At 68.7% G+C, this 14,956-nt stretch overlaps 6 protein-coding genes across 6 annotated transcripts; 3 read left to right on the top strand and 3 right to left on the bottom strand.

Annotated features, from left to right (window-relative positions):
* Position 1: 1 nt before the first annotated feature.
* FA09DRAFT_361731 (hypothetical protein) lies at positions 2-782 on the top strand (the record flags this gene model as incomplete). Its single annotated transcript, XM_025745394.1, has 3 exons — positions 2-33; positions 86-644; positions 718-782. 3 exons carry the CDS (start codon positions 2-4, stop codon positions 763-765), a joined length of 639 nt encoding a protein of 212 aa, XP_025596844.1. The 3' UTR covers positions 766-782.
* A 199-nt stretch (positions 783-981) lies between these two features.
* Positions 982-2,351, bottom strand: FA09DRAFT_310184 (hypothetical protein). The gene is made up of 6 exons (XM_025740623.1): positions 2,296-2,351; positions 2,101-2,164; positions 2,021-2,040; positions 1,731-1,966; positions 1,251-1,599; positions 982-1,187 (listed from the first exon to the last, which is right to left on the bottom strand). Exons 1-6 carry the CDS (start codon positions 2,324-2,326, stop codon positions 1,162-1,164), a joined length of 726 nt encoding a protein of 241 aa, XP_025596843.1. The 5' UTR covers positions 2,327-2,351; the 3' UTR covers positions 982-1,161.
* Positions 2,352-2,638: 287 nt separating this feature from the next.
* Positions 2,639-5,578, top strand: FA09DRAFT_331068 (DEAD-domain-containing protein). Its single transcript, XM_025742856.1, has 6 exons — positions 2,639-2,965; positions 3,131-3,303; positions 3,366-3,438; positions 3,495-3,925; positions 3,979-4,789; positions 4,842-5,578. The coding sequence occupies exons 1-6, from the start codon at positions 2,684-2,686 to the stop codon at positions 5,181-5,183; spliced, it is 2,112 nt and encodes a 703-aa protein (XP_025596842.1). The 5' UTR covers positions 2,639-2,683; the 3' UTR covers positions 5,184-5,578.
* FA09DRAFT_76795 (hypothetical protein) lies at positions 5,486-9,216 on the bottom strand. The gene is made up of 3 exons (XM_025745823.1): positions 7,898-9,216; positions 7,490-7,847; positions 5,486-6,846 (listed from the first exon to the last, which is right to left on the bottom strand). The coding sequence occupies exons 1-3, from the start codon at positions 9,119-9,121 to the stop codon at positions 5,675-5,677; spliced, it is 2,754 nt and encodes a 917-aa protein (XP_025596841.1). The 5' UTR covers positions 9,122-9,216; the 3' UTR covers positions 5,486-5,674.
* Positions 9,217-9,743: 527 nt separating this feature from the next.
* FA09DRAFT_76740 (hypothetical protein) lies at positions 9,744-11,364 on the top strand. Its single transcript, XM_025745822.1, has one exon. The coding sequence runs from the start codon at positions 10,068-10,070 to the stop codon at positions 11,103-11,105; it is 1,038 nt and encodes a 345-aa protein (XP_025596840.1). The 5' UTR covers positions 9,744-10,067; the 3' UTR covers positions 11,106-11,364.
* FA09DRAFT_350516 (hypothetical protein) lies at positions 11,132-14,796 on the bottom strand (the record flags this gene model as incomplete). Its single annotated transcript, XM_025744819.1, has 11 exons — positions 11,132-11,652; positions 11,706-11,837; positions 11,894-12,600; positions 12,666-12,907; positions 12,967-13,131; positions 13,188-13,376; positions 13,433-13,586; positions 13,630-14,019; positions 14,075-14,341; positions 14,394-14,418; positions 14,480-14,796. The coding sequence occupies 11 exons, from the start codon at positions 14,794-14,796 to the stop codon at positions 11,400-11,402; spliced, it is 2,841 nt and encodes a 946-aa protein (XP_025596839.1). The 3' UTR covers positions 11,132-11,399.
* Positions 14,797-14,956: the final 160 nt, after the last annotated feature.

The raw sequence follows: 14,956 nt of genomic DNA, 5'->3' as shown, positions 1-14,956 counted from the left end.
CATGAGCAGCTCGTGGAACAAGCAGTACCACTGGTGCGTGCGGCGCGCCCGCGACAGTGCCACACGCCACTGACTTGCCGCGCAGGAAGACCAAGGGCGCCACGCCCTGGGCGCGCCAGTACTTCCACGACCGCCTCGTGTCGCGCTCGCACTCGAGCGGCAGCGGCGAGGTGTCCATCTCCGCGCTCGAGGACTGGGACGGCGACGTGGAGCTGGGCAACCGCAAGGGCCGCCTCATCACCATCTACGACTGCTCCTTTGCGCTGGCCTTCGCCGGCAAGACGAGCGGCGGCGAGGACGTGGCGGGCAAGATCCGCTTCCCCGAGGTCTCGCACGACGTCGAGGACGCCGGCGACGAGTACGCCTTCGACACGGAGCTCACCAAGGGCGGCAATGCGGCGCAGGCGCTGTACGGCGAGGTGCGCAAGGAGTTCGTGCCCAGCCTCATGCCCGTCTTCAAGGCGTTCCGCGACACGCTCGTCGCCAGCCACGCCGCCGACCTGGGCCACGAGGAGGAGGCGGCCAAGGCTGCGGCGGGCGCTATGAAGGCGCCGACAAATAAGCCGCCGCCGATGAAGGAGCCGAGCGCGCAGGAGAAGGAGCAGAAGAAGCCGGCGGAGAAGCAGGAGGGCGACGAGGACAAGGTGAGCGCCGGCGGCTGGGGCTGCGTCTGCTCGTGACGGACGCTGACGGCCTCGCCTCTCCCGCTGTGCGCAGCCGCGCGCCGGCATCCCGCTGCTGCCACCGGGCTTCGGCAACATCTAATGAGACTAATGCGGCATCGGTCGTGTGGAGTGCTGTGAGGCGACGCCTGGCCGCTTGCTGTCACGACCTGATTCGGGAGCCCTGGTGCGGCGCCGTGAGCCGAAGCGCCCGCCGTGTGGAGGCATCTCAGCAGGCACAGCCTGCACAATTGAGCGCCTTTTCTCTGCGCCGAGCACACAGCCTGGCACGGACACAGCGCCACGAAGGTGCCAGCAACACGGCAGTTGGGCAAGATCAGACGCCGTGGGCATTTCTTTCTTTCTCAGAGTGGGCGGGAGGGAGCAGCGCTGCAGGCGCAACTGGAGGCGCGCCAGACAGGCAGCAGGACGAAGCGAGGCTAGTGGGCAGGCCCCACCATCGCGATGCATGCTATCCCGGTGTATGGCAGACCAGGGCTTAGATGGCCTTGCTCTTGACGAGCTCTGTGAACGGACAGCCGGCGGTCAGCGAGCGCACACGACACACGCGCCAGCTGCACCACTCACGCTCGATCTGGCTGACGGCGTCGTCGAGGATCTGCTTCTGCGTCTTTTCATCCCGCAGGCTGGCCGCGACCTTCTCGACGACGGACTTGGTGAGGGCCTTCTGCTCGGCCTCGCGCTCCTGCGCCTCGTAGCGCACCCAGCTGTCGAGCACAGCCTTGACGTCGGCGGCGAGCGCCGTGCGCTGGCGCAGCTCAAACGCCTGCTGCTCGGCCTGCGCCGTCTCCTTGGAGAGGGCAAAGAGCGCCTGCGTCTGCGACACGACGTCCTGCTGCTCCGACACGGAGTCGATGCGCGACTGCACGGCCGACGTGTGCGCCGAGCGGGCGTTGTTGAGGATGTCCGTCACTTTCTGCAGGTGCCAACGGACCATTCAGCAAGGCGTCCTGTCGCTGGTACGCCATCTACTGCAGCGCGCGTACCCGACCCCCCAAACTACCCTCTTGCGCGCCGCACACCCTCTCCTGTCCACTGCACACTCACCTTAATCTGGCCATCGGCCCACTCAGCGTACGGCGCAGCCAGCTGCTTGCCGACAAGCGTGGCAAAGATGAGGAAGCCCGCCAGCACGACGGTCTCCTCGTTGGCCACGTAGAGCTCCTTGGAGATGGCCAGCGCGGAGATGCCCGTGCCGAGCGTCACCCACGACGTCTTGCTGATGAGCGAGTTGCCCGGCAGCAGGTCGAGCAGCGCCGAGGCGCGCTTCTCCGGAGCAGCCTCTGCAGAGCGCGTGTCAGTGTGAGGGCCTGCGGGGCCTGAGCGGTACTACGTACTGTCGGAGTAGGCGCGCGTGCTGGAAGGACAGAGGGCACGATCAGCCAGGCGTGCCAAGGCACCCCGCAGCGGCACTCACCTCGGGAGCACGGCGACGGCACGCAGCATGGCGGGCGAGGGGCGCGCAGCGGTGCGCAGAGCACCTGCAGAGGGCCGAGTGTGAGCCCCGGGTCCAGCGATTGCCGTCGACACCACCCGCCAGCAGTCGGGCATCGCGCCAATCGCAGACGGCGGCGCGGGCGGTGCGGCGGCGCGGCGCACACGGCGCACTCACCGGCGCGGGGCAGGGCGGCGCGCAGACTCATGGCGAAGTGTGCGGGGCGAGGGGTGTGGGAGGGTGGGGGACAGGTGCGAGCTCGCTGCGATCGCCGGCGTCGTCGACGGCCGAGCGACCTTCGCGCGGTGCTCCCGGCCGCCCAGCGCCGCGCACCGCGCTGCCAGCATGCGCGCCACGGCCTGCAGGCGGCGGGCGTGCGACGGCGCCGCGCCGCGCCTCTGGCGGAGCGAGCCGGACGCTGGGCGCTGCCGCGGCACGTGACCCAGATTTTTGGCCTTGCCTTGGCCCAGAGCTGCGCGGGCGAGAGAAGACCCCGGTGCTGCTGCCTCTGCTGCCTGCTGCCCTCCGCCTACCTACCTCGCAGCCCTCCGGCCACCCACACACCATGTCGTCGCTCGCCGTTGCCAGCAGCAGCAGCGCGCCCCTCGCGCCCGCGCCGACGGCCTCGGCCAGCGGCGTCTCCTTTGCGACGCTGGCGCACCTCCTCGATGCCCGCCTGCTGCGGGCGCTGGCCCAGCTGCGCTTCGAGCGTGCCACGCCCGTGCAGGCCCGCCTGCTGCCGCTCGCGCTGGCGGGCCGCGATGTGCTTGCGCAGGCGCCGACGGGCAGCGGCAAGACGCTCGCGTATGCGCTGCCGGCCGTGCAGAGCATTCTCAAGGCAAAGGAGGTGAGTGGAGGCGGGCACAGCAGCATGATGCAGGGCGGCACTGGGCATACACGGCAAGCATCGTCTGGGAGCATGCGGCGATGCTTGGCCGAAGTGGATGTCTGCTGCTGCGGCACTGCTCCGCAGCTGGCGTACCGAGGTCTCTTGCTGACTCCTCGGCTGCAGGCTCTTCCGGCCACCTCGCCATCTCGGCAGGCTACGCGCGTGCTCGTGCTCGTCCCGACACGCGAGCTCGCTGCGCAGGTGGCAGACCACGTCGCCAAGCTGCTCGCATGTACCGAGCAAGACGACGTGCTCGTGCTGGATGCGGCGAGAGTGGGCGGCAAGGGTGTGCAGAAGTGAGTGTCACTGAGCAGCGGCTGGCCAGCAAGACCACATGCGCTGATCATCGTGTGGCCAGGCTGCTGCTGTCTTCTCGGCCAGACGTCGTGATCAGCACGCCCTCTCGGGCGCTTGCGCACCTCTCCTCTTCCGTGAGTGCACAGCACGCCTCGCTAGCATAAGCGCCTGCTGATCGCCGTGTTTCCAGGCGCTTTCCTTGAGCTCTCTGCAGCTGCTCGTGCTCGACGAGGCAGATCTCATTCTCTCATACGGCCACTCGTCCGACATTCTCGCGCTGCTCTCGTCCGGCTCGATGCCGTCGCGCTACCAGACGCTACTGCTCTCCGCCACGCTCGGCTCCGAGGTCCGCGCGCTGCTCGGCGCACACCTGCGGCGGCCCTTGACGCTGCGCCTTACACCGAGCATGCATGCCAGCGCGCTGGCGCAGTACAGCGTCTCGGTGCAGGCGCAGAGCGACAAGTTCCTGCTGCTCTATGTGCTGCTGCGTCTCAAGCTTGTGCGCGGCAAGGCGCTCGTGTTCGTCAACTCGACGGAGCGCGCGTACCGGGTGCGGCTCTTCCTCGAGCAATTCGGTATCAAGAGCACGGTGCTCAATGAGGAGCTGCCCGCTGAGAGCAGGTGCGTCTGCCGCTGCCCGTGTGCGCTACAACACAGCTGACCTCTGGCGACAGATTCCACATCGTGCAAGAGTTCAACAAGGGCGTCTACGACTACATCATCGCGACCGACGACTCGCGCATCGGCGCAGATGCCCGGCCAGTGCTGGCAGCAGACGACGAAGAGACGGAGCTGCCGGCAGGCCCAGAGTTCGTGCTCGAGGAGGAGGAGGAGCAGGATGAGGAGGCAGCTGTGGCCAAGCCTGACGAAGGCAAGGGCAAGAAGCGGGAGCGCGCTCAGGAGCTGGCAGAGGAGGATGCGGAAGAGTCCGATGGCGAGGACGCAGTGGCCGAGGCCGAGTCGGACGATGAGGCTGCGCCAGCTGAGCCTGCCAAGAAGCGCAAGCGGGACACAGACGCCAAGGGCTCGTCGGGCTCGCGGCGGAAGGGCAAAGGCGCCTCTGCAGAGTACGGTGTCTCGCGCGGCATCGATTTCGTCTCGGTGGCGTGCGTCATCAACTTCGACCTTCCCGTCTCTGCGCGCGGCTACACGCATCGCATTGGCCGCACTGCGCGTGCAGGCCACACGGGCACTGCGCTCTCCTTCGTCGTGCCGGGCGAGGTGTACGACTCGGAGCTGCGCACCAACGCCAAGCGCCACGCCGCCTGCCCCACGGCGCAGTTCGACGAGGAGGTGTGGAAGCGCATCGTCGAGAACCAGCGGCGACGCGGCGCGCAGGTCAAGGAGTGGACGTTCGACCGCAAGCAGGTCGAGAGCTTCCGCTACCGCATGGAGGATGCGCTGCGCAGCGTCACGCGCGCCGCCATCCGCGAGGCACGCATCAAGGAGATCAAGCAGGAGATCCTCAACTCGGAGAAGCTCAAGGTGAGCAGAGCTTGCGGCGCATCCGAGAGCTCCTTGCTGACTCCCTCTGCAGGCACACTTCGAGGACAACCCACACGACCTGGCGTACCTGCGGCACGACAAGGCGCTGCATCCGTCGCGCGTGCAGAGCCATCTGAAGCATGTGCCCTCCTACCTGATGCCGCGCATCGCCCGCCTGCGCCAGCCCGACGCCGCCACTGCCATCAGCGAGGGGAGCGACCAGCCGCTGGCCGGGCCCGCCGCCGAGGAGCGCGGCGTCGGCTATGTGCCGCTGCGCAATGCACCGCGAGGCCGAGGCTCGCGCGGTCGAGGAGGCCGTGGAGGCAGAGGCGACTCCCGCGGTGGCCGTGGCGGCGGCAAGAAGAGCGACCCGCTGCGAAAGTTCGGCAAGTGACGAGCCTCGAGAGATGCAGTCGGCACGTAATGGTACACTTCGTCACTGTCCGCCTCCGTCTTCACACACACACTGCGCTGTCTGCGCGTCAGTTCGGTGCGCATGAGTGACATTGCTGGTCTAGCGCATGCTGCCTGCAACAGCCGGCGCCTGCGAAGAGTAGTTGCGGCGGCGAGGGCGCTGCCCAGCTGCTGCCGTGCCGCTGCTGCTCGGCGGCGCGACAGCTGCCGGGCTAGAGGGCGCAATCGCGGGCCCGCCGCCTGAGCCGCCGAAGTAGTGCGATCCCACAAAGGCGCGATGCGCCGGCGCCGAGTTGGGCGAACGGGCAGCGATGGCCTCGGCGCTGCCGCTGCTGCCGCTCGAGGCGATCGACGGCGGCGCCCAGCTGCGCGAGCCGGCGACGATGCTGCTCGTCGAGCCCGAGTGGCGCGAGCGCGACGACGAGATGCTGGTGCGGCTGCCGAGACGCGCCAGTGGCGGCTGCGGCCCTATCACGCTGCCGCGGACGCTGCCGGCCGCGCTCTCGACGCCCACGATGCTGCTCTGCGGACTGTCGCTAGCTCGGCTGCCGGTGCGCTCGACGTGACGACGTCGGCGCCGCTGAGAGCCCGCCGAGCGGGTGCGCGGCTCGAGCGGGCCATGCTGATCCTCATCGGCCAGCGCAGAGGCAGTCTCGAGGAGGAGTGAGGCACGACGGCCGGGCACGCCAGGACGATAGGCCGGCACCACCTCGTCTGCCTCAGCAGCGGCAGCGTCGAGACGACCTGTCTCTGAGCTCGGAGAAGGCGCAGCGGGAGTGCCATAGGCCGACATGGCCGACTCGAGGGCTCGTGGCGAAGGCGGCGCGTCGGAGGGGGGCTTCGGCCACGTCGACGAGGCCATCCGGCGCGGAATGGATGGTGACGGAGAAGGTGACATGCTCGGCCGGCCGGCCGAGGCTTCCGATGCTGGGTATGGTTGGTCTGATGCGTGCAGGGGCGCAAGCGAGGTATTTGCGAGGGCGGCAGGCGCAGAGGCGGGTGCAGGGGCAGCAAGGGATGCAGAGGAAGCAGATGCAGCAAGTGCGAGCGGGGCAGGAGGCTGTTGGGTCGGAGCAGGAGGCGCATCCGGGGTATCTGCGTCTGTCGAGGGCACGTGGATCTCGGGCTCGGCCTGCTCGGCATGTGGCGGCTGGGCCTCGAAGATCGCAGAGGTGCCGTGCGGTGAAAGAAGCATCGACTGTTGGTTCGGAAAAGCGCCCGGCGGTGGCGGCGGGAGCGGCGAGCTGGGCTCTGGCCGCCTCTTCGGGATAGGCGCAGCAGCCTCGTGACCCGATGAGCTGTTGGATGTGCGCGAGAGCCGGCGCAGCTGTGCAGCATGCGCCTGTAGACTGCCGCGACGCAGCAGGCCAATGACGCTCTCTGCGCGGTCCTCGGGCATCTCGCCGCGACTGGCACGCTTGTCGAGCAAGGCACCGTCCAGCGAGAGGCCACGACCGCGTGGTGATGGCGAGGAGACCTCGATATCAGAGACGCCGTCTGCGCTGTGGAAGGAGGAGACGCTGTCGGAGAAGAGGTCTGCCGAGGCGTCGCCTTGCGTTGCCGAGAGACTGTCCTCGTCGGTGCGAGCCTCGGCCGACTCCCACAGACGCGCAGCGAGCGAGGCAAGGTCGGTGCTGGCGTCGGCGTCGATCATGTGGCCGCGCGCAGCGGAGGCGACGGCATGATAGAGCGCCTCTTCGAGCACCTGGCAGCGCGCCTTGAGGCCCTCCGCCTCTGCGCGGGCATCTGCGAGCTCGGCCTCGACTTGCGCGCACGCCATGGCCGCCTGCTTGACAGCCTCCATCATGGCAGCCTCCTCGTCGTCCGCTGCGCCGTTCTCAATGGCTACGCCTCCTGCGCCCTTGCGCTCGCGGCGCGTCAGCTCGGCGCGCAGGCTCTCGACCTCCTTCTCCAGGCCGATGGCGCGGATGCGTTGGCGGCGCACGGCGTCTTGCGCCTCGAGCTGCACGCGGCTCGTGAGCTCCTCGGTGGCTTCGTCCTGCCGCCGCTTCTCCTGCTCGAGCATCGCCAATGAGATGCGCGTCTCAGAGAGCGCGTGGCGCAGCGCCTCGGCGTCGTTGTCATCGACACCGCTCGGAAGGGCCACTGGGCGCGAGGCAGCAGCAGGCTTCGCCGACGTGTCCGGCACCACGCCCCAGCCCGCGGTCCAGGGCTGCGAGGGGTCGTCGTCGGTCTCGTCGAAGGCGCCGAGCGGCGGTGGGCGCACGACGCTGCCGCCGAAGGTGCCCTGGAAGCGACTCAGTGCCGCCGCAATCTCGGCCTCGCCCTTGGAGCGCTGCGAGTTGAAAGCCGACAGCCTGTTCGAAGGCGTGGAGACGCCAGCGAAAGGGCTTGGCGAACCAAAGGCAAGCGCGAGGGCGTCTGCGTTGAGCGTCTCGGATCCCGCGGCCGGCGCTGCATTCGCCAGACGCAGAGCTGGCACACGGGGCTCGCGCGCTGGCCGCAGAGCCTTGAGGATCGAGCGCGCACGCGACCGCGGCCTGGAGGGCGGCTGCCCATCTGGCGGGACGAGCGAGTTCTTGCGGCTTGCCGACACCCATGTATGCACGCCGTCGGTCTGTGTGACTGGGAAGGCCTCGGACGGCGCAAAGGAGAATGGCGGAGGTGACTTGAGCTTGGCCGACTGCAGAGGGCGTCAGCAGCGTACAGCGCGCGCGTCGGAAGCGCACTCACCTGTTCGTCGTTCTTGTCCAGCGCCCACTTCAGACCCGCCCGCAGCGCCGCAATCTCGTTTTGCGCATCGCGCAGCTGCCGAGCCGTCGCTGCGGCATTCGGTGCCGGGAGCAGCAGTGGGGCGGGCGCGAGCTGTGAGGCCGGCAGCGAGGCACGCCGCTCCATCTCGATCTCGCCATGCCCATTCAGCGACTCGAGCACCTCCTCGAGGTCCTCCTCCGCATGGCCCACGGCTGCAGAGGCTGACCCGCGTCTCTGCCGCGCGGCGTCCGACGGGAGCGCAAGACGGCCCAGCGCGCCCTCCGGCGTGCTGGCGCTCGAGTCAGGGCCGCCGTTCGAGGGCGCACGGGGCAGCGTGCCGCTGGAGAGGGCGCGCCCGAAGTTGTCGCGCGCAGCATGGTGCGAGGTGGAGCTGCGTGTGGGCGTGTCGCTGGCTCGCCGCTTGGGGCCGCCGCCGGTGCTGTTGCTGCTCACCGTGCCGCTGCGCGTGCGCGTGCTGGTGCTGGCGCGGCTCAGCGCATCGCCCCAGGTGAGCAGCGTCTGGCTGGCGGCGCTGGCCTTGCTGCTCGTGCTCGCCTCCGAGTGCGTGCTGGCCGTGCTCGTTGTGCGGCTGCGCGGCTGCGATGGCCGCGCGAGCGTGTGCAGGCTGGCGATGAGCTGTGCCTCGTTGCGCGGCCGCTCGCCGCCTGTGAGCTGCGAGAGCACCGACTGCACCTGCTCTGCCGTGCCGCGCGAGCTGTCTGCGTCGTGGCTGCGGCTGCGCGCCACGGCCGGCGGCCGAGGCAGCGGCGAGAGCGGCGGAGGCTGTGGCTGCGGCGGCGATGCGACGCTCCGCCGGCGTTCTGGCTGCGGCGTGGCGCCCTCGAACGTGAAGGAGGAGCGCGTGCGGGGCGATGTCGGCTCGGGCGACATAGCGAGGCCGGTGGCAGCGCTGCTGGAGCGGCGAGCGGGTGCCCGCGGCGGCGGCGTGACGGCGCTGCGGAACGTCGGCACGGAGCGGCGCGGCGGCGTGGCGGCCCAGGTGAGGGACGAGGAGCTGCTGCTGCCGGATGCCTCTGTGCGGTTGGCAAAGCTGAACTCGAGGCCGAGGCCGTGCGCGAGGAGCGGCAGCTCGAGCGCCGGCGCCTGCTCCTCGTCGATGCCGCGCGCCGCGGTGAGCGGCTCGCCGGCGAAGCGCGGCGCGGCGCTCGCGACGGGCGTGTCGTCGAGCCCGGAGGAGGGCATAGCGATGTGGGATGTGGTGGTGGGAGAAGCGTGGGGCGCGCTCGCGGCGGCGCAGACGTGGATGCGTGACGCCCGCGCAGCGTCGGGTGTGTGAGAGCTGCAACGCCACGGGCTCGCGGAGCCTGGCCGAATGAGGGGCCGCGCAGCCGCCGCCGAGCCGCCAGCCTGGCCGTGCGGGCGTGGCAGCGCACCCCGGCAGCGGCACCTGGTGCTGCCTCCCATCGCATGCGCGGATGATGCAGCACCACGCACTCCGCTCCGCAGATGCAGCGGGCAAGGTGAGCCCAGCGCGGGCAGCGCAGCGCAGCACGCAGTACGGCCTGCCTCGGACGCAGCGCCGGCGCTATCGCAGCTGAGCGCAAGGCGCAGCGCGGCAGCACCAGCATGCAGCCGGCACATCTCGGCGGCACAACGGCTGCACCGCAACAAGCGTGAGCCGGCGCGGCGGCGGCGCTCGGATGCGGAGCATGCATGCGCCGAGCCGCGCTCTCGCAGCAAGGCTCGCAGCTGCGGCACGGCGGCAGTCACCGCCTTAACACGAGGCAAGCAGCTCGGCCGCAGCGCAGCGCAAGCCAGGTTGCAGCGCAGAGCCAAAAGCAGCGCACTCCGCATCCTTGGCCCAGTCTGGACTCCGCCGGCCCCCCGTGCTGCGGCTGCGGCTGTGCTGTGCTGCGGCGGCGGCACGGCCGACGATCAGCATGCCCCCTCTCAGCACGCGCGCTGAGCTCGACGTCGCGCTGTGCGACCCTGCAGCGAGCATGGCCCCTCCTGCGCGCTGCTCCGCGCTCCCGTGCGGCCAACTCCGCAGCGGCTCGGGCGACGCATCGAGCGTCAGGCCGTGGAAGGAGCTCGTCTCGACACCCTGCATCGCGGGGCTCTCGCAGCAGCAGGACGTCCTCACGCTCGCATGTGCGCCTCGCTGCGCCTCTGACAGACGGGCATTCGCATGTGCAGCCGCACCGGCGGCGCAGCGAAGCGTCGTTTGCCCGTCCACGAGCATCCAAATCCTTCGCAGCGTCGGCGTGAGGAAGCACCTCATTCGTCCTCGGCCACTTCGCCGAACACGCCACGGACGCTAGCCTCTCTTCGCAGCTCACCTGCGTGCCTGGGCCCCTGCGAGGAGGAGCAGGCCGCGCTGCCGCAATGCCGCCGAGGTGCAGCAGCATTCTGCATCCTGCGTCGCTGCCGCTGCGCGGATGCTTCTCAACGTCGAGGCCCTGACCTCTCTGCTCTGTGCGATGCTTCCGCGAGCCGTGCCGGAGACCCCCGACGGCAGCGCAGTCAAGGGCCGTCGACATTCTGCACGCTGCTGATTCGATCGGACATCCCTGACAGCGCCGCAGCATGCAGATGCAAACGCCACGAGCAAGCGGCCACCTTGCCTCTCACGCTAGAGGAGCACGCTAGTGGCAGCAGCATTCGCCTCCGCCGCCGCCGAGGGCCGAGAAGAAGGGGGCCTCGGCGTCCATCGAGTGGACCGCGAGTGCTTCAGCCTGCATGGCTTCTATGCTCTGCTTCTGCGGCATTCCCGGCTCTGCGCTGCGGAACGTCGCACCTCCGGACGAATCGGAGGCCAGGAACACCCACTCGCCCCTTGCGCATTCTCTGGTTGGGCCTGAGCGTTGCAGACCGTCATCTCTGGGCTAGCACGCGCAAGTGCTCCTCTCCAGGGACTGTCCGTGCTCTGCTAGCCCAGTCTCGGCGGGCTGGGCATCGGCGTCGACCGCCGAGCACCGCCGAGGGCCATGCTCGGCGCCGCGCGGCGTCCCCGTGCGTGCGAGCATCGCATGCTGCACCCTTTCCTTTTCTTCCCATGCAGGGGCCGCTGCAGGTGCAGCTGTGCTCGTGCACGCATGATGGTGCAGGACATCAGATTCTATCTGCCGCCTCTTGCCCTCGTCGTTTGACTTGCCGCACAGCGACAGTGACGGCGACAGCGACAGCAGGCAGTCCTGCCTGCACATCATCGAGCGCAGTCAGATAGCGGAGGGCCCACAGCGGCGGCGCACTGCTGCGCCTCTCGCTCCGCCTCGGCCTCACCGTCGTGCGCCGCCGGCGAGCATGCCCGATGCATTCTGCGCCGCCTCCTCACCTCCAATCTCACTGCGCCCCGCCGTCCGTGCATTCGCCCGCTCACAACGGTCAGAGCTCGGAGAATAGCCGCAGCGGTCGCCGTGCGCCTCGATGTTCAGCAGCATAGAGAGTCCACTGAGGCGAGTCACGCCGGTCTCGGCCGCACGTGCGCTGAGGCATGTCTATACATTGCCGCCAGTCCAGCTCAAGGCCGCATCGAAGCCGCAAAGGGATCCTGTGAGCGCATGCCCGACTGCGCAGCCAGCTCGTGCTGCACGGCGCGGCTCCACGCCTCGCTACTGCAGAGGCGGCGGATGAAGCTCTGTGCTGCCGTCTCGGCCAGCGCGTGGCCAAAGGCAGACAGCGGCTGCAGCATGCTGAACGACGGCTCGTTGGGCGACTGCATCTTGCGCACGCGCTGCCAGAATGTCAGCTGGCGCGGATAGCGCACGGCACGGCTGGGCACAGAGCGTCAGCCTGAAACGGGTACGCCGCGCACGCTGAGACTCACAGGTCGGTCGACATGACGGCCTTGCCGCCCTCGCCGTCGAGGCTGAGATGCGATGCACGCTCTGATAGCGCCGCCGCCGTGGCATCCTCGAGTGTGAGCTTCTCCTCCACGACACGCCGCTCAATGTCGCGCCTGGCGAGGGCATGTCAGCTCGCGCGTCTCGTGCCGTGCTCAAGTCTACTACGCACTGTACCTCGATGCTCATCGCGATGCATACGGCGTCGTACAGACCGCCGATGGAGTCGACGAGTCCTCGCCCGTACGGGCCCTTGGGCTCTTCGGCCGGGTAGCCCGCCGTAGAGCCGGGCCCAGTCGCAGCAGGCGACTCCTTCTCGGCCACTGCCTCCTCGTGAGCGGCTGCCGCGAGCTTGTCATCCGAAGTCTCGCCGCCCACCGCCTGTTCCGCCTTGACAGGTGCTGCATCTGCTGCGCTGCTCTCGGAAGTGCCAGATGCTTCTGGCGCGTCGCTTTGCGGTGCGCTCGGCGAAGACTCTGCCGGCGCAGCACCGACCTGGATGACCTGCAGGGCAGAGAAGTCGCCCTCCTTCTCGATGCTCTGCGTGCGCCACGACAGCCGTAGAGGTCGTCGTGGTGTCGCATCCTTCTTCGCCTGAACATCGCTGCCCGCGTCAGCTTGAGCCGGCCCCTCGTCCACGGCGCTCTCGCGAATCAAGTCCTCGTCCGACTTGCAGCGCAGCCACGCCGAGAGCCCGCTGTAGACACGCCCGCCAGCGAGGTCCTCGATGACGTCGGGCGAGATGCCGCGCCCATCGCACACCTTCTGTTTGAACTGCTCGTACATCTCGTCGACGTGCAGGCTCGAGCGCCGCTTGGCCTCGTCGTCGAGCTCCTGTAGCGTCGAGGCGGTGCGAGAGCCTGTGAAGAAGGACTGGAACTGGAGCTGAAGGTGTAGCGGCGTGTTAGCACCGCGGATGGACAAAGAGCTACGGCAGCACTTACTCCGACGCGGTCGAAGAGCTTGCGCGTGAGTGTCGGGCGCAGGCTGGCGACGCCAATGCTGCCCGTAATGGTCTGCTCGCACGCCATGATGTAGTCGGCGCTCGCCGAGGCGTACACGCCGCCGCTGGCCGTGGCGTTGCCGTACGAGGCAATGACGGGCTTCTTGTGCTCCGTCTGGCAGCGACGCACAGCAGCCCAGATCGAATCGGAGGCCACGACGTCTCCGCCGCCCGAGTCGATGCCTGGAGATGCAGATCAGAGAGCGGCTCGGGCAAGTGGAAATAAGCGGTATGCGACTCACGCAGCACGACGGACTTGACCCGATCGTCCTTGCCAGCCTCTTGCAGGCCCTTGATCGCCTCGGCGGCGCTGCCGAAGCCCGAGGCATTCGAGATCGTGCCCTGCAGGTAGACAACGGCCACCTCGGAGTACTGGCCCTTCTTGAGGCTGTCTTCAAGGATGCCCTCTGCGCAAGGGAATGTGAGTACAGAAAAGGGCTGTCGCTGGCCACACTCGACTCACTGTAGATGGTCGCGTAGTGCGGAAAGCCCTTGAAGTGCGCCTCCTTGCCGATCTTCTCCCGGAGCTCGAAGGGGTAGATCGTGGCGGTGACGAGGCCTTCCTTGGCAGCCTCAGTCGCAGAGAATGGCCCTCGCATCGACAGCTCAATGACTTTGTCGGCCGCTTCGTCCGGGTTCATCTCGGGGTATCCTGAAGTGGACACTCAGCGCAAGAAAGACTATGTCGCATGCGCACAGCGTACTCACGCGAGACGCCAATGGCGTGTGCCATGCCGCGGTTCAAGTCGCCGAGCAGCGCAGCGGTGTTCTCAATCTGCGGCTCCGTCAAGGAGCCGTCCTCGGTGTACTGCGAGAGGAAAGACTTGTGCTCACGGCGCGCATCCGCATACAGCTGAGACAGCTGGCGTGAGCAGATGAGCGCACGCACGTGGCACTGGACCCACCTTGACGCCGAGCCAGTCCAGCGCACGCTTGAAGAACGGCAGCGTGCTCGACATGCCCACAAGCGGTACGGAGCCAGACGGCTGGATGTAGACGTGGTCGAAAGCGCTGGCCAGCAGGTACTGGCCCTGGCTCGTGAACGTGTCGGTCCAGGCGATGGTCGCCGGCAGCTGCTGGAGTGGCGTCTCTTCTGCCTTTGTCACCTCAGAAGTCGGCTCGGCATCACCTGTCTTGGGCTCCTGCGTGCTCTCGCCCGTGACAGCAGCCTTGGCGACTGCGGCGGCCTTGGTGGGCCCAGAGATCTCGGCACCGCCCGCGAGCGTGGCCGGCAGATCCTGGCGCAGCTCAGCGCGCACCTTGAGCTCCTCGTTCTTGACCGCCTTGAACTCATGCTGCAAAGGCATGGCGTTAGAGAGTGTGTGCGGCTACGACAGCTCAGCGACGCACGATGGCTTGCGTCAGCTCCTCGATCTGCGCCAGGCCCAGCGACGTGCCAGCCGAGTCACTCGGGACATGCAAGCCAGAGAAGTCGGCGATGAGGCCTCGAATGCGCGGATCCGTCTGCGCCAGCTTGAGCGTCTTGATGGCGTCGTACAGCTCCATCACCGCCGGCGGATCCTCGCCAGCGCCGGCGCCGCGCAGCAGCGTCAGCAGCTGCGTGGGGCTGCGTGTCTCGACGATGGCGCCGTCGTGCAGCTTCCAGAGCAGCCATGTCTGCAGGTAGCGCATCAGCACCACTCGGATCAGCACGTTTTGGGCGACTCACGTCGTTGTGGACGTAGTCGGCCTTGCTGCACGCGGGGCCTGTCTCAGCAGGGTGGCTCGATGCCGATCTTCACGCAGCAGACTCACGCCTTGATCGCCTTGCCATTCAGATAGCTGACCACCGAGAAGGTCACTGCCACGCCAAAGAAGATGCCGCGCCGCCGGCGCCAGCCCGTGGCGGCAAAGCGGGCGGGCGTCGAGGCGGCGAGGCGGCCGGCCGCAGCGGCGCCGCGCGGGAAGCGGCGCGCGAAGATGCCCTGCTGGGGCGCAGAGGGCGGGGGCGAGGGCGAGGGCGAGGGACGCGGCGCCGCGGCGGCCTGGCTGCCTGCTGCGCCCGCGCTCGCGCCAGACGATGGCGTGGAGCTGCTGCTGCTGCCGCTGGGTGGCGGCTCGGTGGACGACATGGGCAGGCTGGGCTGGTGTGGAGGTGACGAGGACGGGTCCAGGAAGCGGCGTTGCTCGCGTGAGCGGCGCTTGGGCCGCGCGGCCTTGCTTTGTCCCACGGCCTCTGCCCGAAGCCCGCGGCTGTGCGGCCCGGCGCCCGTCGGCCGCTGCGGCCGAGCG

The sequence above is a fragment of the Tilletiopsis washingtonensis genome (genome assembly GCF_003144115.1).
Source record: "Tilletiopsis washingtonensis strain MCA 4186 unplaced genomic scaffold FA09scaffold_16, whole genome shotgun sequence".
Lineage (NCBI taxonomy): Eukaryota > Fungi > Basidiomycota > Exobasidiomycetes > Entylomatales > Tilletiopsis > Tilletiopsis washingtonensis.
This window is presented reverse-complemented; position numbering and strand designations above follow the sequence as displayed.

Coding starts and splice junctions, on each gene's coding strand:
- FA09DRAFT_76740 (XM_025745822.1), top strand. CDS start 10,068: ATGTGCAGCCGCACCGGCGGCGCAGCGAAGCGTCGTTTGCCCGTCCAC.
- FA09DRAFT_331068 (XM_025742856.1), top strand. CDS start 2,684: ATGTCGTCGCTCGCCGTTGCCAGCAGCAGCAGCGCGCCCCTCGCGCCC. Junction 3,439..3,494: donor TTGCGCACCTCTCCTCTTCC/GTGAGTGCACAG, acceptor CCGTGTTTCCAG/GCGCTTTCCTTGAGCTCTCT. Junction 4,790..4,841: donor TCAACTCGGAGAAGCTCAAG/GTGAGCAGAGCT, acceptor CTCCCTCTGCAG/GCACACTTCGAGGACAACCC.
- FA09DRAFT_310184 (XM_025740623.1), bottom strand. CDS start 2,326: ATGAGTCTGCGCGCCGCCCTGCCCCGCGCCG. Junction 1,967..2,020: donor CACGCGCGCCTACTCCGACA/GTACGTAGTACC, acceptor CGCGCTCTGCAG/AGGCTGCTCCGGAGAAGCGC. Junction 1,188..1,250: donor CGCCGTCAGCCAGATCGAGC/GTGAGTGGTGCA, acceptor GTCCGTTCACAG/AGCTCGTCAAGAGCAAGGCC.
- FA09DRAFT_76795 (XM_025745823.1), bottom strand. CDS start 9,121: ATGCCCTCCTCCGGGCTCGACGACACGCCCGTCGCGAGCGCCGCGCCG. Junction 7,848..7,897: donor TGGACAAGAACGACGAACAG/GTGAGTGCGCTT, acceptor CGCCCTCTGCAG/TCGGCCAAGCTCAAGTCACC. Junction 6,847..7,489: donor CAACTCGCAGCGCTCCAAGG/GCGAGGCCGAGA, acceptor CATGATCGACGC/CGACGCCAGCACCGACCTTG.